This window comes from Asterias amurensis, chromosome 10 (assembly GCF_032118995.1).
Source record: "Asterias amurensis chromosome 10, ASM3211899v1".
NCBI lineage: Eukaryota > Metazoa > Echinodermata > Asteroidea > Forcipulatida > Asteriidae > Asterias > Asterias amurensis.
In genome coordinates this window covers 1,912,233-1,934,158 of record NC_092657.1, presented here as the reverse complement: position 1 = coordinate 1,934,158, position 21,926 = coordinate 1,912,233, and the positions used below count along the sequence as shown (strand labels likewise).

At 40.2% G+C, this 21,926-nt stretch overlaps 2 protein-coding genes across 2 annotated transcripts; both read left to right on the top strand.

Moving 5' to 3' along the window:
* The first annotated feature begins 502 nt into the window (after positions 1 to 502).
* LOC139943219 (secreted frizzled-related protein 3-like) lies at positions 503 to 14,486 on the top strand. The gene is made up of 7 exons (XM_071940028.1): positions 503 to 1,883; positions 8,083 to 8,133; positions 8,863 to 8,934; positions 9,485 to 9,597; positions 10,318 to 10,482; positions 11,021 to 11,181; positions 12,026 to 14,486. The coding sequence occupies exons 1-7, from the start codon at positions 1,430 to 1,432 to the stop codon at positions 12,066 to 12,068; spliced, it is 1,059 nt and encodes a 352-aa protein (XP_071796129.1). The 5' UTR covers positions 503 to 1,429; the 3' UTR covers positions 12,069 to 14,486.
* Positions 14,487 to 14,806: 320 nt separating this feature from the next.
* Positions 14,807 to 21,925, top strand: LOC139943282 (BET1 homolog). The gene is made up of 5 exons (XM_071940107.1): positions 14,807 to 14,962; positions 16,753 to 16,939; positions 17,795 to 17,901; positions 19,064 to 19,120; positions 19,501 to 21,925. Exons 2-5 carry the CDS (start codon positions 16,924 to 16,926, stop codon positions 19,654 to 19,656), a joined length of 336 nt encoding a protein of 111 aa, XP_071796208.1. The 5' UTR covers positions 14,807 to 14,962; positions 16,753 to 16,923; the 3' UTR covers positions 19,657 to 21,925.
* The last annotated feature ends 1 nt before the right edge of the window (position 21,926 follows it).

The window sequence follows — 21,926 nt, the reverse complement described above, 5'->3', positions numbered from 1 at the left end:
TGGCTGTGCACATTTTGTAAGCGTCCATTTTGATTGATTGGATGTTCATTATACAGGTGTATGGGGTGTAAGGCCTACACCTTTAACCCACTCTACTCTCAAACGCCAGCTTGGAAGGTCCAACCATGTCTAACAAGGCCTGATCAGCCAGTGATTACCAACGACTTGGGTAAACAACTGACAATTACTTTACAGCCCAGAGCTGTCACTACCTGGAGTGTCCCCTCATGTTAAACCAATGATTGACATGTGTCAAAAGTCTTACCTATCCATGTTGACGGGCCATTAAGAAACTCGGCCTTCTTAGCACTGTGGTAGCTGCGCGTGGCCGGGACATGGATAAATAGCTGGAGGGGTGTATAGGGTGGGTGAGTTGTGAAGACACGTGACGCAGGGCTGAATTGCGATTCTGTGCTTTAGGGGTGATGGCAAGGCATGGCGAGGGGGAGGGGAAATTCATGCAGTACTTTTGTTTATCAAGTGAGAAAGTTTGGCACACATTCTGAAAGGCAGAAATACCTAAAAAGAAAAAAAAACTGGCACTTTCTTTTATGTTGTGTGGATAGGGAGTCTATGCGGTGAATTGCTCATGCTGTGTGTGGAATGGGACTGCAGTTTGTCCTATGTGGTTCTAGTCACAGTTCTCATGGGACTTGTCAGCACAGTAGCTAGTGTTGCTATGTGGAACAATTTAATCTCCAAGAAATTCTCTTATAGTTTATTGTCTGCTCACCGGATAAACTAGGTTTATATATATAGGACGCATTTTTTTAGCCCACCGCATTCATGAAGCATTCTTGTACGTACAACCAAAGCTACAACCTAAACCGGTGGAGTACCAACAAAACGACGAGTAAAGAAAACACGGTTAGTGTCTGCGGCCAACCAAAGTGAGCAGCCATCTAACCGCCAAAGTCCACGTGTGTGGATGATCCAAGTGACCAAAATCTCGGCTTCGATTTTGTCTTCGATCGTGGTTGAATTTTGCATCGGGCAGAGCATGTTCAGAAGAGGTGTATGATACTAGGCCTACCGCCAGCCACAACCTAAGACTACTTGACCATCTGATGAACTGAGTTTCTGTATTATCGCAAGCATCACCGGAGTTCAGCATCCATTGTGTATACAGTTGGAATACATGTACCTTAGGACTTTCAAGTACACTGAATCTTGAAATGCCCATGATTTTGGGGGGCTCGGGAAGAGTTCATTACCGATTGTTACCTTCATCTTGGTTCAGTGTCGATGAAATTGACTCAATCAGCCTCAGATACATTTTGGTGGATCAAGCAAGCTAAGATTTAGGTAACACTAGACTTCACCGCAGCGCAATTAGCGTCACCTGACCGAAGAAGAGAGAGAGAGTGAGACGTCAGTGGAGTATTTTAATGAGCTTTGGTTTTTAGTGACTGTTGCCGAAAATAAAAAAATGGCAAATCCTATTTTCGGAGGGTTGTTCCTCATCTATGCGTTCCTGACCAGTGGCACCACCGAGGCTGCTGGGTGTGAGGCTATCCAGCTCCCCATGTGTTCCGGTATGAAATACAACATGACCCAAATGCCGAACCTCCTGCACCACAGCGCTCAGGAGAACGCCAAACTCTCAATCGAACAGTTCCAAGATCTGGTCAACACAAACTGCAGCGATCTCCTCTTGTTTTTCCTCTGTACGATGTACGCGCCTATTTGCACCAAGAGCCTGGAGTTTGAGGTTGAGGCCATACCACCGTGTAAAGGAGTCTGCGTTGAGGCGCGGTCGAAGTGTGAGCCGACCATGCTGAGGTACAACGTAACGTGGCCGGACTATCTGTCGTGTCAGAACCTCCCGGAGTACACGAGAGGCGTGTGCCTCACGCCGGAGGCGATTGTGGACACGATGCCAGGTAAATATTATTTGATTTGTAAGATTTGAAATTGCATGGTGTGGTGGAACTATGGAAGTATAACTAAGAGAAGTTTGCGGTAACACCATGTGTAGTGTTGGTGGTTCTGAAACAACTTTTTTTTTTCAGAACCGACACTACTCAAAAGAGATTTTCACATGGTGTTACTTTTACCGCAAACCTCGGAAAAGTTTCCGTTTGGCGCCCCCACTTTCTCATTCGATATTCAATAATATTTTACCCCAGTTACCATGCACAGTTTCAAATTCTTTGATGTGGTTCTCGCTTCCATAAACATACGGGAACAAAGCAATATTGTCTACCTGAAAATTTCACTATTGTGTGTGCTTTCAGATGCATGAGAAAGGCTTCAGGCCTGAAGTCTTTAAATCAAAATAACCCTTTTCTTGAACCTCAAAAACTAAGTAACTCCAGCAGGAGCCGTTTCTTCCTGATACAATGTTTAATTTTCATAACAGCTCTCCGTTGCTCACTACCATACCAAGTAAACGTTACTGCTAATATATATTTTGAGTTATAACCGAGTGCCCAGTGCCTTTAAAGGCAGTGGACACTATTGGTAATTACTCAAAATAATTATTAGCATAAAACCTTTCTTGGTGACGAGCAATGGGGTGATGTTGATGGTATAAAACATTGTGAGAAACGGCTCACTCTGAAGTGACACATTTTTCGAGAGAGAAGTAATTTTCCACGAATTTGATTTCAAGACCTCAGGTTTAGAACTTGAGTTCTCGAAATCAACCATCTAAACGCACACAACTTCGTGTGACAAGGGTGTTTTTTCTTTCATTATTATCTCGCAAGTTCGATGACCGATTGAGCTCAAATTTGCAACGGTTTGTTATTTTATGCATAATGTTGAGATACACCAACTGTGAAGGCTAGTCTTTGACAATTACCAATAGTGTCCACTGCCTTTAACTGTTAGTATAAAAAAGAATAACCTCTTAATGAATCTCAAAAAACTAAGTTACTCCAGGAGGAGCCGTTTCTTACAATGTTTAATTTTTATAACAGCTCTCCTTTGCTCAGTACCAAGTAAATGTTACTGCTAATATATATTTTGAGTTATAACCAAACGTGTCCAGCGCCTTTAACTGTTAGTCTTTTGACTAGTCAAAAGTGCATTAAGAGCTTATGCTTAGCAAAGCTTACACAAAGGGAAATCCGTGCGTACATCAATCACAAGGGTACTTAAGGTATTGACGAAGGTCGAGTACAACAATTAGCACAATACCTGTCACTCAATCAAGAGACGTCCCACTATGGGGTAGGTTTTTGTTGAGGGAGATTAGGAGGTGAATTCTTCTGTGAGTGTTTTCGATTTTCTTAAGACCTTTCTTGGATCCCCTTAAGAAAGTAGAGGTTGTTTTTAAGACGTGTGAACTATCATGAAGGTTTTAAATGGGTCATTAGAAATAATGAAGTTTCGTCCAATCAATCAGCAAGGCGTGGTTCTTGTCAGTGTATTGATAACGATCAAATTATTGGCCAGAGGTTACCGATCAATCACCCTGATAAATAAATGTCAATGGAATGATTAAGGTCAAACTTTCCATTAAATTGAAAAAAAATATTACTTTGTTCAAGAAAAATATATCAAGAAATGATTGTCATTATGGCGCGCTTCTCGTCATTAAAAGCAAAAGGGTGAAGGTTTTGAAAGAATGCATTTTTTATTTTTACAATCTGATTGACGGTATTTTCGAAAGTACGGCCTGGCCTGATGATCGGCTCCTGTTTGAAGTCCCGTACCAAAAACAAAATGTCAACTTTCCCATAATGACCAGTGCAGTATCGTGCCTGCCAGAAAATACAAAGAATACACATGGTCACACTTATTGTATACAAAGGTCACATGGTCTATACCCTCCCTTATAAGTTATGATAAATCTGCGAACATTTAATATTTTCCATTCGTAATGCCAATGTTGTGGGCACCCTTTGAGAGAGTTTACATTTCAAATTCGAAGAAAAACACCCGATATAATTCCAACGATGTGACACCACAAGGTCTGTCTTAAACCGCGTTCTGACAAAACCGCGGATGTATTTTTTTTATAAACATTGCAGCCCAGCGGCTCCCTTGTTCGAGCCTTGAAAACCACACAAAACATCAAAATTATCAATTGCCGCAAGGTAAACATGGAGAAAACACGTCGTAAAACCTCCATGGTAAAACTAAAATAGAACTTCAATCGCAACCACAAGCAAGAGTAAAAAATAGCAAACAACTAAACCGCTGTATACTGAGTACCGATTTATTGTCGACCACAGATTTACCGTTACAATTTTTTAGGGAAAACAAAAGAAGAGGTTTTGTTTCTCAATCAAAATGTTTACGAGCTGTTTTTTATCTTACAGCAAGCCGTAGTGTTTCTTGGAAACTATAAACACTTTGCTAGAGTGTTGCATTTCTCCAACCAGCGATTGCCTTTAAAGAGAACATAAACCTTCTGTATTGGACCATGATTGGACCGTTCAATTGCCTTAAAGCCATTATACACTTTCGGTAAACAGTATTGTCCAAGTCCCACACTTCGTGTATCACAACTTATATATAAAACAACAAACAACAAATTTATATTGTTTTACCGTTTTCTCAAAAAGTAAAGCATTTCATGGACTAATATTTCAAGAGAAGTCTTTCACCATTACCTTCTGTAAACCCTGTAAATTATTTGTAAATCTGTGAACTTTTTTTTTTTTTCTGTACCGAAAGGGTCCAATGGCTTTAAAGGCAGTGGACACTATTGGTAATTACTCAAGTTAATTATTAGCATAAAGCCTTACTTGGTTCCTAATGAAAAGAGGTTGGTATAGTATAAAACATTGTGAGAAACGGCTCTCTAGAAGGAAGTAGTTTTCGAGAAAGAAGTGATTTTCCGCGAATTTGATTTCGAGACCTCATATTTAGAATTTGAGGTCTCGAACTCAAGCATCTGATCGAGTTAGGATGAGTTACTCGTTACTCGTCAGAACTTAGGACGAGCCTTAATTAAGTTCTAATACTTCCTACCAGTCCTTACTCTTTGTGAAAGCAACCCAGTGCATTTAATTATGACGTTCGCCATCCTCTACCAGTCTGATTGCTGCTGTTCACAGTCAGCAAATAGACGGTCAAACCATGTCAAACCCCAGTCCCTGTCTGTGACGAGACAGTCAATGACGATTACATCAAATTGCACCAGTTGTTCGCCACGATAACTACGGTATAAATAGACGTCACCAATGACCCACTAAACAGCCCCACACAGACACATTCCCAATCCATTACAGAAATTACTTTTGACATTTTATTGTAAACACAACTGTGTTCCCCTGGTGGGGAGCTAGCTAGGACACTGCTAGGAGTAAACTCAGAAATCACCGGGATCCGGTGAAAGCACCGGATGCGAGCTGAGTCTACCAACGGTGCACTCGTACCCTTTGACGGCGCTGGTGTTTTCAGTTCAGCCGAAGGAATGCGAGATACGTGTCACACATTCATGTCACTCAGACATACATTTAACTTCCTGAAATGAGTGTCACCAGGGCCCGATTTCACGTGACACTCCTTCGAGCCATGGTCGATTTCTACCTCCATGCTCTTACCTAACTAAGCTCAAACAGCTAGTCTTCCAAAGTCTTTAATCGACAGTTCGTCAAAATCATCGTTGAGTCTCCCTTTAGTGTTTTTAGAGTACACTGTTCTTATAAACGGCATGCGTTCCATTTTTCCATATGTTTAAAACCCATAAGTAGTTCATGTTTCACATAAAAATGTAGGTCAAACAGAACCACCAACCGTCCCCAGGGCTTTGAACATTCTGGGTAAAGCATTTATTTCAACCTAACCTTTCTCCTCATCACTCTCCGAAAAATACTCTCAACATTTTGTTTGGTACCACTCTTTTTCAAGTGGTTTAAGAAGCACTCGTGATATGTGACAAATTGTTTGCCACAAGGGACTCGTAACATCTGTTGGTGGGTGTTTTCAGTCGCCTAGACGGGGTAGACCTCCAGACCCGCCCCGGTGCCTTAGTAAACACCGACCGCACTCAAGCGATTCTTCATTATTTACAACTGACACTAATTGTTGATGAGCTGATAATGGTTTATTTATTGTGATGGCTAGCTGCTGGGTGGATGACGGGGGGACCTCCCCCGGCTTAGACTTGTTCAAGTCCTTTCTTTGCGGTTGTCTAGACGAAGGATCTAGAGTCTGAAGCGTGACAGAGTGATTGTTGAGAGTTACAAAGAAGCAACTCAAAAGAGATACAAACTCGGTCTGACATTGTATTCGCTTACGGGCCTATTAGAATCACACAAACGCTAGAGAAGTCAGTTACAAACCAATGGACAGTGAGTTACAATTAACATAACAATATTCCATTGGAGTTCATTCCTATATAAAGAGCTCAATCGTACGGTACAACTTTTTTTAGCAGAAGATACTCAATAGGGGCTATTAAGAAAAAGTACACTAAGTAGAGAGGTTGATGAGATTTTTAAATTCTATGAGCGAATCAGTTATTGGTGACGACCGCCAAAACGCACCCCATAAGAGGGGGCTGTTTCTGGCTTGTGACGTCATGTGAATCATGTATAGTTATCATTTCCAAATGCACTTGCAATCGTTGTTTATAAGCACGTGTGTATGTACGCAATATTTTATCTTGTATGTACGTGATAACTATGGTGTACGTACACAATGAGCGTGTACGTACTCAATCCTATCATGTACGTGTGGTAACTTTCATGTACGTACATAATAATAATGAGGATTTTGTTGTACTCATGTGGCGGCACTACGCTTCCTTACCATGGCAACAAGAGAGCAGAAGGTTTCTACATCTCTCACGACGGTCGAGTGTTTAACCCTAACAGCCCTCCCAGGTTAACAAGGTCTGACATTGGAGGCCATCCATCAGACATTTAGACGCGAAACAATGTGAACGTTTCCCCCTCAACATGGTGGTGAAGATTGATACAGTTTTTTTGAAAAGTCATCAATTAGAAGAGATGATTTATATCCGGAAATCGTGTGTCGGTGTGACCAAGTTAAAGTCACTGCCGTCGATTTCACCAAACTCTTAATAATATTTTTAATAATATTTATTCGGGCAATCACATTTACAAACACATGTACATACATTAGAAAATATTTATGAAGACAAAGTAAAACAACAGTGGGGTGCCCAGGAGAGCATAAAAGTAATTTTTTAAACTATCACCAAAAGGCTATGTCTCCTAAACTAAGGATTAATAATCTTAGGACTTAACACGAGTTTAGTTCAGTATCAGAAGACGTTAGATGGGACGCATTGAACCAATCCTAAGTTAGGACGGGTTACTCGTCCTAACTTGAGATTCGATTTATCCTAGCGTTTCGTGAAAATGGCTGCGGGACACTTTTGGTAAAATGTCAAAGACCAGTATCCCCACTTGGTGTGTACCAACATTATGCCTAAAAAAATTGGTCATCAAATTTGCAAGAGAAATGAAAGAAAAACACCTTTGTTGCATTACTTTGTGTGCTTTCATATACATGTACATATTAAATGGCTTGAGCTAAAGTATTTTATTATTTGAGCGAGACATTACTTCATTCTCAAAAATTACGTAGCTTCAGAGGGAGCCGTTTCTCATAATGTTTTATACCCAACAGCTCTCCATTGCTCGTTAATACAAAATAAGGTTTATGCTAACAATTATTTTGAGTAATATAACCAATAGTGTCCAGTGCCTTTAAGCGGGAAGGAGGGACGTATCTGTCAACGGTTTGCGTGTTAAGCACCAACTGAATATACTCTTTCATGTGGTCTTTCTGAATGTGGGGTTGGTCTCTGGGGCCATCGCGTTGGTGTGTCTCTCTTTTTTAACCACAGTTCCATTGCGAAATGTTTTTTGGAATACAATTTCTGCATATTTGAATTTGTTGTATATAGACAGGAAAGTCTCAGCTAATCTCAGTTGATTGTATTTGCATATGATGCAAAATTTCAAATTGTATAGGAAGTTACCGTGTTGTCACTTAGCTTGTAGTCTGGTGCCACGGCACATGTGTGTCAGCCTTGGCAGTGTTCGGAGCTGTCATATCAATTATGGACTGTGCATAGGCCACCAGGCTATTATTATTAGTCATTTTGGCACTTTACCAATTATTTGTATCCTTCATTTTTGTTTTTCGCAGATGAAGAAAAAGATCTGAGTACAGACCAACCGTCGAAGCCAAAAAGAACAGGTATGGAAGAGCAGCTATATTGCCCAAAAACTGCGCATGCACTTTGGCAGGCCCTCTGTCGACAACATAAAACCATTCGGCAAAATAGTTGCGATGTTCGATACCCTTCAATGTCACGATATAATTATCATTCTGATTCCAATTTGAATTCCGTCAAACAGTTTCTTTCAAAGAGCACCGGATTCAAGCTCTGGTGTTTGATCAGTAGAGTGTGGGTTCGAATTCCGGTCGTGACACTTGCTACATTGGGGAGGTAGTGCTTTCTGTTATACCGGCCAGGCTTCGGTCTGATGATACCAAAGCCTACATCCGTATGGACTGTAAAAGGGGTAACCCTGTTTCAGCCCTAGGAGTAGGTGGTAACGGCCTCTGGACAAAAATAATTGTGGCCCACACCTTGAAGTGGCCTTCAGACCTTGTGTGTCTGGCGGCTTGCATAACAAAACAACAAATATACAAAAATAATAAAAAACAGTCTCCTAAACCTCGTTCCCAGGTCGATCCCAGGTCGATCTCGCCGTGCCATTTTTTACCCAGCATGCATTGCCCACTAAGACGAGAGGCGCGCTGACCATTCACCACTCGCGTGTGTGGCCTCCCCCTCCAGTCGCTTAGAATCGCGGCTCTACGTAACTATCCAAGCCCCAAAGGCACTGACAAAAGGCTGAGGTGGTGGTGTTGTTGTAGCGAGGCTGATTTTTCCTTATCTCTTACAATTTTGTTTTTCAGGAAAAAGCTGCAGGGGATGCGAGAATAACAAGATATCGCAAGGGATCTTTATAGAAAAGGCCTACGAATATGGTAAGTCACCCAATGTTGACATTGGTACGTCCTTTTAGGAACGTTCCAATGGTCACAGATGCGGGGGCAGTTGTTGGTGCCTCACGGCCCGAGCTGGCACGCTTCGGGTCACAACGTCTCGAGCCGAGTTCGGCCCGAGTAGCGTCAACTATAATATATATTTAGGAACAGTGAACCTCCTTTGGAGGTATGCCCTGTAACCCCCCCCCCCCCCCCCCTATGGGCAACGGTCATGGCAACCTTTAAGCCTTGCTGAAAACGGTTGAAGTTCCCACTCAGACGTAAACCTACACAACTAAAAACGGACCCAATTTGTGGGGTCCTGCATTTCTTTCCTAAAGAATTCCCTTGTGGGGTCCAAGTTGAACAAAATCCACATCTTGTATGGGTCAGCGGTCAGATTATTCCATAGTGTAAAATACCCCACTAGGGCACTCCCATAAACCCAGGTTCAGTGTGCGTGACGTATGTGGTCTTGTAATACGTGGTTTTTTTTTTTTTCGTTTTTTTTTTTTCACTTATCTTTAATTTTAGTTTTTTAATTTACCAGTGGTACGTGCTACGGTGGAATCTTTCGTAATTGTGGGTGAAAATCTGATGTACACGACCATCATTGTAAACGACGTCTTGAAATTTACGGATATCAACATTCCGATTGGTGAGGTAAGCCGCTTCTTATTGTCGAACAACAAAAACCGTCTTTCCGTTATCTTGTATTTTCATTCCTGCCATCTTTAGGTCCACCCCATCTTTAGCCTTTCCTTTCTGTTTTAGAAATAGACCTCATGCATTGACGTCATACAGCCGCCATCTTAGAGAAAAAACGGTGACGAAACAATCGAGACGCACGGATTTGTACGCGCGGCGCACAGGATTGGCCAATGAACAACCTCCTTTTGACCTCTAGGTGAGGGCGCCCTACTGAAATGACGTCATGTGCATAAGGTCTATTGCCAGTCGGAAATTGCATAATGTGTGACTCACGTTACATTATATTTTATGTCACTACTTTATAAGACGATCAAGTGTGTTTTCAAGGGAAACTTAAGAGAACCGTAGACCTACATTATAATGTGTTGCTTAGAAAATGGAACATTATACTGTGTGACTCATGTTACATCCTAATTTGTTCACTGTCTACATCTGTTACCGGATTCAGGCATAGAGTCGAATATGTACGTCATAATGTGTAACCTTTAATAGACAAAAGTGATTGAGCGCGTTTCGTGACTCACATTACATTTTTTGTATGTCACTAGGTTCATCTGTTACCGGATTCAGGCATAAAGTCGAATATGTACGTCATAATGTGTAACATTTAATAGACAAAAGTGATTGAGTGCGTTTCGTGACTCACATTACATTTTTGTTTTATGTCACCAGGTTCATCTTGTAACGAAGAATTCGTGTGTGTGTCCGAGGGTAACGCCTGGATTAGAATATGTCATAATGTGTTACCAAGATCTGGAGAATGGACGTCTTAGACTACAGGAGGACTGCGTCGCTCAGGAGTGGGACGACGATTCCAACTGGCCGAGACTCGTCAAGGTAGGGCGCCCTTCAGGGTTGAATCAGGGGGACGCAAATTTGAATTATGGTTTTGCGTACGTGTGAATGTTATACAAAAAAATGCACAGCGTAGACTTATTTTTGTATTGTCATGTCATTTTCATTAGCCTGCACATCTGACGTCCCATTTTGCAGCTCGTGAATAATGCACAATACCAGCCTTGCGCGCGTTTAGATCCATACAATTGTACCTTTGATTTGACATTTTTTCACATGGAGATTCCCAGTCAAATCCCACCGGTACATCTATACAAAATTTTAATGTACAAACATTTTGCACTCTACATGCGAACGACTGAAAGTACAGCTGGCCAATAACCTTGGACCCACCAAAGCACAGATACGTACGTCATTACACGTTTATCCATTGAAGTCGCCGTATACAATGAAACCATTGGGTATGTAAAACCAGTGCCTCGAAGTGTGACGTCAGATCATGTTCAGACTACCCATGTCTTCCCAATGTCAATTATAGTTTGGACACCCTGATTGTAAACTATTTGTTTGTTATCTCCAGAAATGGAACAAGAAACTCCGTAAAGCTGAACGTCTGAGCTCAGAGAGAACGAAACCCACCTCTCCCACCAGCAGCAGTAGTAAACGTCGACGACGCTCACGCCCTGTGCCCACTGAAGCTGAAGCGCCCTCTTCTGACAGGAGGGGTCGGGGAAGAAGCCGGTGAGTGTTATGGCCTTGTCATACGAAAAAACTTTTACAGGCAACTTGGAGGCAACTAACTGCAGTTTTATAGACCTTGTTTACAATAAGTGTGACCTTGTACATTCTATAATATTCTGGCAGGCACTGTACTACACTGGTCCTATGGGAAACCTGACATTTTGTGTCATAATTTCCACATAAAACCAAGAGTTATGAAAGTAAAAGCTGGACAAGTTTTGAGATGTGCATCCTTTAATCATATCAAAAGTTGATAAGAATTAGACAGTGCAATCTCCATAAAAAATAAGATTTTATATTTTCTTCCATTGAGCTGTGTACAAATCATGCCTGCAGGAAGTCTGTGGCTCTTTTGTAAACATGTGATGTCACAGGTCACATCGTCTATAGGTCCACCTCGGTATTTCAATGTGTAACGATCCCCCAAGAAAAATAATATTGAGCACTCAACTGTGTGAATGCCATTTCTTTTTTGAGATTGGCTGGAGCTATGTTTCCTGTCAGTTGATGCAATGATGTGACATGGCTCGAATGGATTTGACAGTTGCAAGGGACATTGTCTCCTTAAATCCCTCAAAATGTTTGTTTGACATGACTCCTTATTCATTTTAAAGAACTAATCGTGCACTAAAACACCTACAGTGTGTTGCAATAATATTGAATAGTGATTAAGAATATAAATTGCCGTTGGAAGTACATTCAGCGGATCAGACGAAGCATACGTTCCGCGATTTTGTAGAATCACAAAACTTGGTTCAACAAAATGGCGGACCATTGACATGTTGTCTATTTTAATCATAATAATGTAACTTCCTCTTCTCCTCTCTCTATGGTTTACAAACAGGTACGAAAGCGAGGTTGAGAGTGTCTCCGACATCCCGTGGTGATGGGACCCATTTTGAAGTCACGTGACTGAGTTGGTGATCGCAATCATTATGACGTCATTTTTATGCTACGCTGCTGGAAAGTCATTGCACACACGGCAACCAACCTTTACGAATTGCTTCTGCCAGATAAATACATTGTACATGCCGTTTCAGTACATTGGCGTTAACTTCAATCTTTAATCTTGACAGCTTTGCTTATTACATTGTTGTTTTTTGTGCTGTTGTCAATATAGGCAGATTGAAACCATAATACATAAAAAACTGTTTGTTAAAAATCCTTTTAGGCTAGTTTGGTTCGTGTCTAAACCAGCACACAGAGTATATTATTGTTATTATTGTTTACGTTCAATAAAAAAATATTGTTTTTAATCAAGACTATCCACAAACATTTTTTGTAAACCCCACGTTTCCAGAGCCCCCTTTATGCATGACGTGAGAAAGTGAATTTGAACGGGCAATCATTTTGAGCTGTTTAAACACTTAAAAATAATAACAATGATAGGCATGACATTGTCTTGCGCTTTAATTTTATGAAAAGTTGTTTCAAAAGATATTATGTAAATAATCTAAAAACGACTTGTTTATAAAGTGACTGAAGTCATTTCCACGAAGAATTAATTTTTCGTAAGTGGAAAAAAGGAATCCGTGTTTTTTATTTCAAAATTAATGCCCGAACTTTCGAATGTCCTAAACACTGTTTGAGGTTAAAGACAGTGGACACTATTGGTAAATGTCAAAGACCAGTCTTCTCACTTAAAGTATCTCAACATATACATAAAATAACAAACCTGTGAAAATTTGAGCTCAATCGGTCGCCAGAGTTGCGAGATAACTATGAAAGAAAAAAAATACCCTTGTCGCACGAGGTTGTGTGCTTTAAGATGCTTGATTTCAATGCTTGAAATCAAATTCGTGGAAAACAACTTCTTTCTCGAAAACTATGTTACTTCAGCGGGAGCCGTTTCTCACAATGTTTTATACCATCAACCTCTACCCATTACTCGTTACCAAAATGAGGTTTTGTGCTAATAATTATTTTAAGTAATTACCAATAGTGTCCACTGCCTTTAAAGGGCCTACATTTATTCACTCTTAAAATGAATGGCAATACATAAACACACTTTTGGTTAGAAGCCTATACAGGTAAAAATATATCAGTTGTTATCCCCCAAAAATTTAACCTGAGATTTCACCTAGTAAGTGTATCCCAATTATGGATTATTCTTTCTGTTTGGACATTACCACTACCACTCCAGATTTTATGTGGACGTGGCCAGCACCATTTTAAAAATTATTAACATTTCATGATGTTTCAATTTCATTTTTTCGCAACACCACTAGGGTTGAAAAACGGTTTTCAATGTTGTCTTAAGTGGTTGTGTTATTCTCTTTTAGGGGGAAATTATACCATTCAATAGGGAGTCTGCATAACTTTGGCTGTTTTGTATGATAAAAACAAAAGTGTTAACAAAACTTATAAATAATAATCTTTAACATTGTATTCATTTTAACATAATGTTTACGAAAGTTTGTATGCGATGTTTATTGGAGTATTTTGCGATCAAATCGCTATGCATTATTAACCGTCTGTTCACTGTTTTAAATGATTTTGTTTGTATCTTGTTTCGGGTTTAACCCCCTGTATAAACTTAAGGGTAGGCCTAGTAGTGGCATTATCTGAATCTGAATCTAAATGAGAGACTTTGAAACGCTAGGTGGCAGCAGACTTACCAGGTAAATTTTCATTGTTTACGTAGTTCTGAGCGTGCGCACATTACCGAGAACAATGGATTTTACCTGGTAATACCGCTTCCACCAAGCGTCCCGAAAGTCTCCCATTATAGTCAGTAAAGCATCCTAATGGAAACATCCCACCATTTTTTGTAGAGACTACAATGAAGTTTCAGTTTTAGACTTGAGGGAAAACCCCAACAAGGAACCCACACAGCAGGAGGGGCTGAAAACCAAATCTACATACAATGCTCCAGTCCGGACTCGAACCGGGGTCCACAGAGGTAGAAGGCATGTAGACTAACACACTGAGCCAACACTGCCCTTCTCTGACTTACCAAGGACTTGTTCCCAAAGCTAAGATCGGGCTCTGGCTTAAGGATCCAGTTTGGCTCCGTCGTCAAATTTTGAAGCAGTGTGTTCGATCACATGAATCTGCGTTGTTGAGACAAACAAAATGGCCGCTTCGTGACGTAGGCTTTCGTGTACGTTTCGTGGGTGAAGCAGAATTAAACACTCTTTTTCAGTTCCATCAACACCACGCCATGGTCGAATAATTATGTCATGAAGTATTTTAGAACTCTTTATTTTGTATAGTTCGTAAAGGCCTACCAAATAACAAGTAGCCTACCAAATATTATGTGTTTGAAGTGCTATGTTTATGTAATAAATGATTCATTATGCTTATTAACAAAACTTCTTTGTCAATGACAACTTTATTGCTTAACAATTATTTATATCATTGTCAACCTTTCTTTAAGGGGAGGAGGGCACTTCTGGTAAAGCGATAATGATTATGTCCCCCGTCTTCATTGCGCTTATTATTCCCATCATTGATGAGAGGTGTTCACGAATTTTGTTTCATGAAGAGGGTCTAAGTTGAGCAAGGTTTCGTTTCCACTTTTGTTTCTACGGGTGTTAAAATAAGCAACTGCGCCCTCTGTTGATGAAATGATTCGGAGTTATAAACACACTTGCGCCCTCTATTGTTGAAATGATGTAGCGGTTAAAGTTCACCAATCTTGACATGCTAGTTCGACGTGGAACTTGTAGTTTTGTATCGTGAATTTCCTCTCTGTTTAGTGTTTTTATGGTATAGTCACAAAATACAGATTGATGAGTGTGTTCTCTTTGAGCTGTTGTAAGAATCACATTATTTGGGGGTAAGTATGTTTCGATAATTTACATAGACCATTTCATTTGAGTATTGACTGAATTGAGAAATACGCCCAGCAGATGTCGATTGTCATGATTGTGTAGCAATAGCATTGTCATCATTGTGTAAAATAGTGTGCTGACTGTAGGTGGTCACTGTTTGGGGTCCTACTAAAAGCCGACAACGCCGACAACAAGTCCAGAGCGCCGCCAACACGCCGCCAACAAGTTTTAAATACCTCAAAAATGGCAAATAAACCATATACATTTTAGAACTATGTGTGTTTTGTAGTATAAACATAAATTTAATGGAAAAACTTCACGAAAAGTGTGAATTTTTAACCAGAAAAAAAACTTAACGTTCACGGAGAACGGTCGGACGCCATCTTGGCTTAAAATCGTGTTTGGACCAGTCCATTATGATGCGGGTGAGTCAGACTTAGCAATAGAGGGCGGGCCTCTGCACTGTGCACACAGACCTTTTCGCAAATACTGGGGCGCGCGCGTAAAGCTTGGAATTAGGTGCATTGTGGTCTAGCTGGTAGCAAAATTTGATTCGTATCTATCCCACAATGCACCTCATTCAACAGTCTGCGCTTGCGCATTGGTATTTGCGATAAGGTCTACTGCAGTGAAGGTCTTCACATGAAGCCCGCCCTCTGTTGTTGACAAGTGCTAAATCTACCCGTATCATAATGGTCTGGTCTAAACACGGTTTTTAAGCCAAGATGGCGTCCGACCGCTTTCCGTGCAAGTGAAGTTTTTTTCTGGTTAAAAATTCACACTTTTTGTGAAGTTTTTACATTAACTTTATGTTTATATTACAGAACACATATAGTTTTAAAATGTATATGGTTTATTTGCCATTTTTGAGGTATTTAAAACGTGTTGGCGGCGTGTTGGCGGCGCTCTGGACTTGTTGTCGGCGTTGTCGGCTTGTTGTCGGCTTTTAGTAGGACCGACTGTTTGTGTAGGTGCACCATGGAGGAAGAAAAGAATTTCATGATCATGGGCCAATTTCATAGAGCTGCTTAAGCAAAAAATTTGCTTATGCACGAAAATAGCTCGCTTATTTTACACATGTTACTGGCCAAAAGTTAATGCCCTCATTGCTTGTGACTGGTATTTAGCTGTTGTTTACATATTAATAGCAATGCCAATTAGCATAATAATTGTGTGGAGTCTTGGCCGGTAATCTGATTTTACTAAGCAAGGATTTTTTTGCTTAAGCAAAATTTTGTGCAAAAGGGATATCTCTGCAGCTGCTGCTCATTATCATTAGCCTGGTACGTCATTCCATGTCTTAGGGAAAATTTTTACGACCTCGCCACCAATTTCTGGCCTTTTTCCTTTTGACACCTGAGCTGAGGATGCATTTAAGGATTTAATCAAATCATGGAGGTAGATTTAATTTTAATCAATTGGGCCAGAGTAAACAAATTTACAAAAAGTGGTTTTCATAGGGGACCGGTTTTCAAAAATTAAAAAGTGGTGGCGGCATGGGTACGGCAACTTTTCCATACTTTTAATTAAATACTCAATATATTAAGAAAAGTTGCTGTATGCTGCCGCCATTTTTCTTTGTTTAAAAAAAAAAAAAATAGGTACTTTTAAATTATTGTATTTATAATTTACCTGCAATTTCGATTCAATCTTAAAATAAGTTAGATTGCTTTTTCTTTGGAAAAATGAATGAAAATGGGGTGGCAGGAACCAGAAATTTTATCCCTCAAAACAGAAAATCTGGAACTAGCTATGAAAACAAGCGTAGTAAATTTATTAATCTTTTAACTTTCAGATAGTTGGTTGTGACATGGTTGTGGTGACGTGTCATAAGATTCACTGAGCTTAGCACTGTGTGTGAAAAAAAAACAAGCTCTCAACTTAACTCAAGTCGTCATCGAGGGGAGCTGTAGCAATCTTGTTTCTTGGATTTATTTCTTGTTGAGATAAAATCTGATCAGGAAAGATGCGACGAGCAGGAAGTAAGTTCTAAAATTGTTAATAAAAACTCTCATTGGCATTTTGATAACAACTTACTTGGTAACATTCAAGCAATTGAGAGTTGTTGATAGTATGAAACATTGTTAGAAGTGATAAACGTAGTTTTTGAGAAAGTTGTAATTCCCCACTAAAATATTTGAATGTGAGAAAGACTTAAGCCCTGAAGCCATTCTTATGCATCTGAAAGCAGGCCTGTGTGCTTTGTTTTAGAAGGGCAGGCAACGGCACCAACCAATGCATTTTCTCCTTGGTAAAGGGCGGCACTTTATGAGAAAATTATACATTTCTACGTAAGTGTTTCAAGGGCACCAAGGCAATGACCAGGGGGCATGGAGGCAATTGCCTTCGTTGCCTCAATGAAGTATCAAGCTTGGACATACTTTTTAAGAAAGAGGTTATTTCTCACTAAAATATTTGAATCAGAGAAAGACTTCTGAAGTGTTTCTCAGCCATCTGAAAGCATACAATTGTGCAGAAGAATGGTGTTTTTATGTCATTATTGTCTTGCAGCGCTGATGACCAATTGAGCTAGATTTTCACTGGTTTGTTATGTTATGCATATTTTGGAATACATCAAGTTAGAAGACTGCCGTCGATTTCACAAAACTCTTCCTAACTTAAGACTCCCAACCCTGCACTGTAGCATGCAGACCTTAAGATTAATCCTAAGTTAAGACGAGTTACTCATCCTAACTTGAGATAAGACGAGTTCTAACTCTTTGTGAAGTCGACGGCTGGTCTGTGATAACTACCAAATGTGTCATTGCCTTTAATTTGTATTAGTCTGTGAACATTTATGATTACAATCTTACCAATTTTGTTTCTCTTGATTTCAGTGGAGTCGGGTGGTAATCACATGTACCAGTCCGATTACAATGCGGTTGATGATGAAAATGAAAGACTTGTTGTCGGACTTCATGATAAAGTTTCAGCTCTGAAATCGGTTAGTACCTCAGGAACCAGACCTTTGTAGAATGCCCCAGCCCTGTTAAAGACTTCACGACTTCCGTTGCTTACTGTAGGGTGTAGTACGTTGGGAAAAGGTGTATACCTCATTTGCAACATGTATGCTGTTCTCATTAAAGTCAGTGGACACTATTGGTAATTGTAAAAGACTAGCCTTCATAGTTGGTGTATCTCAACATTATGCATGAAATAACAAACCTGTGAAAATTTGAGCTGAATTGGTCATCGAAGTTGCGAGATAACAGTTAAAGAAAAAAACACCATTGTCACACGAAGTTGTGTCCGTTTAGATGGTTGATTTCGAGACATCAAGTTCTAAATCTGAGGTCTTGAAATCAAATTTGTGGAAAATTATTTAGTTACCAAGCGAGGTTTTATGCTAATAATTGTTTTGAGTAATTACCAATAGTGTCCACTGCCTTTAAGCTTGGAGGACATAAAGATATTATCAAAAATCACAATACTAGTTCTTGAAAGATGACGATATTATGTCGGTTTCGTTGAAGAGTCGCAATGCCTTTCCTAATCAAGACGATCTTGCAACAACAACTAGCTACTGTATTACCAAACCTAGAAAGTCACAGACCCAACCGCGAGATTCCCCAATATTGATCCCGACCCGACCGAGTTTCTTCAAAAAGACTATATCAAAGCCTTTAGCGTTCATGCAATCGGTCTCATACCACGAACACTACAGAATGTAACACATATTATGGTTGCTAAACTGTGTGTCATAGCTATTTCACTTAAAGGGTCTATGTAACTTGTGTAGGACAAAAAACACAATGTCCACAGATTTACACTAAACTTACACAGTTTGAAGATAATGATAGTAGAAAGCTTCCCTGAAAATATTACGTGCTGAGGTGCTGTAGGTTTTGTGAAATGAGCAAAACAATGTCATGGAAAAAAAAATTTGTCTCATGAGACGAAAATTATTTTAATCATTTCGGACATATTTTCATGACATTGTTTTACTCATTTCTCAAAAACTACAGCACCTTAGTAAGTAATATTTGAAGGGAAGCTTTCCACTATCATTATCTTCAAACCCTGTAAATTTAATGTAAATCTATGGACATTTTAAAAAGGTACCCAAATCCTTTAAACAAAACTTGTAACCTTTTTTTTCTTTGCAGTTATCGATTGACATCGGAACAGAAGTGCGAGACCAGAATTCTTTTCTGAAACAGATGGTGAGTGTAGTTTAATCCAGAACCCAGTTACATAAAGCTGTTTGGCAGAAGAAAAAAATACTTAGCAAATTTATATGTTGAGTAAAAGGTGGTTTGGGGCACCAATCAAAACATCCTAAAATTTATGGACTCTTGGCTGGTAAACAGTTTCTGCTAGGCACTATTTTTTTCTGCTGAGCAAGTTTTTGTACTGCAGCATCCTTCTTATTCTTAAACCACTTCACGCCCGACAACATATTTTGGATGAATTTTTGTTATTGCCCTCAACAACTTCAGACTTTCCTTCCAGAATTGAAACTTGATCCCAAAGACTTGAGACTTGACTTGACATTTTCCCCGAAAGATTTACTGACAATTATTTTTTATGTTTTCTCATTCAGGATGATGATTTTGATTCGACTGGCGGTTTTCTGAACTCCACGATGGGCAGGCTCACTAAGATGGCGCGATCAGGACACAACTGCTACCTGTGCTACCTTCTCCTTTTCTCCTTCTTTGTGTTCTTCGTCATCTATCTCATTATCAAGTTTAGATGATGACAGTAGAGGGCGACAAACAACCATATAGCAAGTTCAAGTGTGCACCATGTTTTAACTAAAGGTTGACTATTTTGACTTGAACCCAGGCTGGTCGACCAATGGTTGATTACTGTGGTCGACCATTTGGAACCAGCCTACACTGGTCTCAATAGCCTGTTCAATGCTAACAAGTGTTAAAGCGAAGAGGGGAACCAGTGACACTTTAGCGAAAATCCGTAAGGCAACGGAGTGTTGAATACCATGGTACCAATGGTTAACTTGGGCGATATCACGATATTATCGAATATCGCGATACTAATTTGGAAATGATTTCGATATCGGATCGATTTGGTTTTAATCGAAATATCGATATATCGCGATATCGATTAAGTATCGCAATATCGCGATGTATTTCTTAGCTGAGACATCTTGCACCCCATAGGTTTGGAGTAAAACCAGAAGAACATGTCATTAGAACACCTCTCTTATGCTATGACTGTCGCTTCTACAACTTTCACTGGGAGTTTGAAGACTGATGATGTCAAATTTAATTAATCCCGATTATATCGAATATTGCGATATATTGTCAGCGATTTATCGTGAATAAAATAAATCGGTATCGCCCAAGCTTACCAATGGTTGACTAGGCTTCTGAACGAGTCGTTCGAGTGAATGCGTAACTGCCCATGTACATTGCTGGTCTGTAGTTGACTAAAATGTGCACACTCAAACTTGCTCCTAGAACTGCAGTTTTTGTGGCTATGGCTGGTGGTTGGTACATTAGCCATGTTGATCTAGCCACTGTTGCCATGATCTTGGCTTAAGGCTGTAGCCTTTGTGTCAAACACAATCTTAAATCACTGTGTCCGTGGCTATGGCTGCTGGCTACAAGTGCCATGTTGGTCTAGCCACTGTTGCTGTGGTCTTGGCTTAGTCACAGCTGCAGCCTTTGTGTTTTAAAACACAACTAAGGCCGTGTCCGAAACGGCGACTTCGGCTACAGCTGCGGCTAGATCGCGCGCGTCTGCCTATTCTTCAACACTGGTAGACGCGCTGATCTAGACGTAGCTGTAGCCGAAGTCGTCGTTTCGGACACGGCCTTAGAGTCTCTTTGGTCTTGGCTACTGCTCGTGGCTATACATCGTGGCCGACATGATGATCTAGCCAGCGCAGCTGTACTACCCTTAGCCATAGCTACAGCCATTGTGTCAAACACAACCTAAGTTTCTTAGGGCTTAAGTGTGTAAACTTATCCCTAAAATGTGTGGATTTGATATTAAAACTGCCTTGATTCCAGAATTCATGTATTAATGTGTAAATAACAGATGTAAATATACAAATTTAACTACCAAATACTCTACATTGGGCGTATTTATTTTAATGTGACTAATATAAAGAGGTCAATGTACTATTGTTTGATTTTTCCCTGGCCATCTTTTTTTTCCAGATTATTTGTTAACGTTGGAATTTCTCTGTTTTGGGTGGCATGGTTGACTAGTGCATAAAGCGCTCCCCTCTCACCACTGTGGCCCTGGTTCGATTCCTGGATAATAGGGCCATATGTGAGTAGAATGTGCATTGGCTCTCATAGGATTTTTCCTTAGGCCGTTCAGTTTTTCCCTCCCTGCGGAAATATCAACCACTTTCGATCTAAGGCTGTGCTCCTTGGTCATTGGTTGATTTAGCATGGCTGCCAAGGGCACCCTCAGATGCCTGTGGCTCAAACATGTATTAGGCTGTCCTTTGCATTTCAGCTTCTCAACACACTGATCCATTGCATATTGACCAATCTCAACCCATTGCACAACCAAACGTCAGACATGCATGCGCGTATGCTTGGTGCGTTCGCATGTGGTCAAGTGCAGAATGGCATTGGAGAGGCTCACATGTTCTTTGCTCACGTGTTCTTGCTCACAGGTGTGCCGTGGACGGAGCCTAATGGATTGGTCTATTGTGAGTAAGGCAGATTAGCCTCCAAAATTATGATTACTACTATTATTATTATAAGAAAGGTAAGACTTATCCTCAGGATTACAAATTTGCTTTTCCTCCTTGAGGCGAAGGCTAAGTGCTATTCTTTCTCTATGGCCTTCACACTTGTTAGTCTCATCTCAAAACTTTGTCAGCTCAGTATATTTTACAATTCCTTATTTCAACAGTTGTTAAAAACAAGGCTAAATAATGGGTGGGTTCGTTTAGCTTCCCTGGGTCGACCCCGCTGTGTGGCGTGTTTTTTTTCCAGGACAAACTTATGCAGATAATAACCCACGTTCGTCCTGGGTTAAAAC

Excerpts from the sequence above, each read along its gene's own strand:
- LOC139943219 (XM_071940028.1), top strand. The coding sequence starts at position 1,430 with ATGGCAAATCCTATTTTCGGAGGGTTGTTCCTCATCTATGCGTTCCTG. Across the intron at positions 9,598-10,317 it reads TCAACATTCCGATTGGTGAG|GTTCATCTTGTAACGAAGAA; the intron begins GTAAGCCGCTTC and ends TTATGTCACCAG. Across the intron at positions 11,182-12,025 it reads AGGGGTCGGGGAAGAAGCCG|GTACGAAAGCGAGGTTGAGA; the intron begins GTGAGTGTTATG and ends GTTTACAAACAG.
- LOC139943282 (XM_071940107.1), top strand. Across the intron at positions 17,902-19,063 it reads AAGTTTCAGCTCTGAAATCG|TTATCGATTGACATCGGAAC; the intron begins GTTAGTACCTCA and ends TTTTCTTTGCAG. Across the intron at positions 19,121-19,500 it reads ATTCTTTTCTGAAACAGATG|GATGATGATTTTGATTCGAC; the intron begins GTGAGTGTAGTT and ends TTTCTCATTCAG.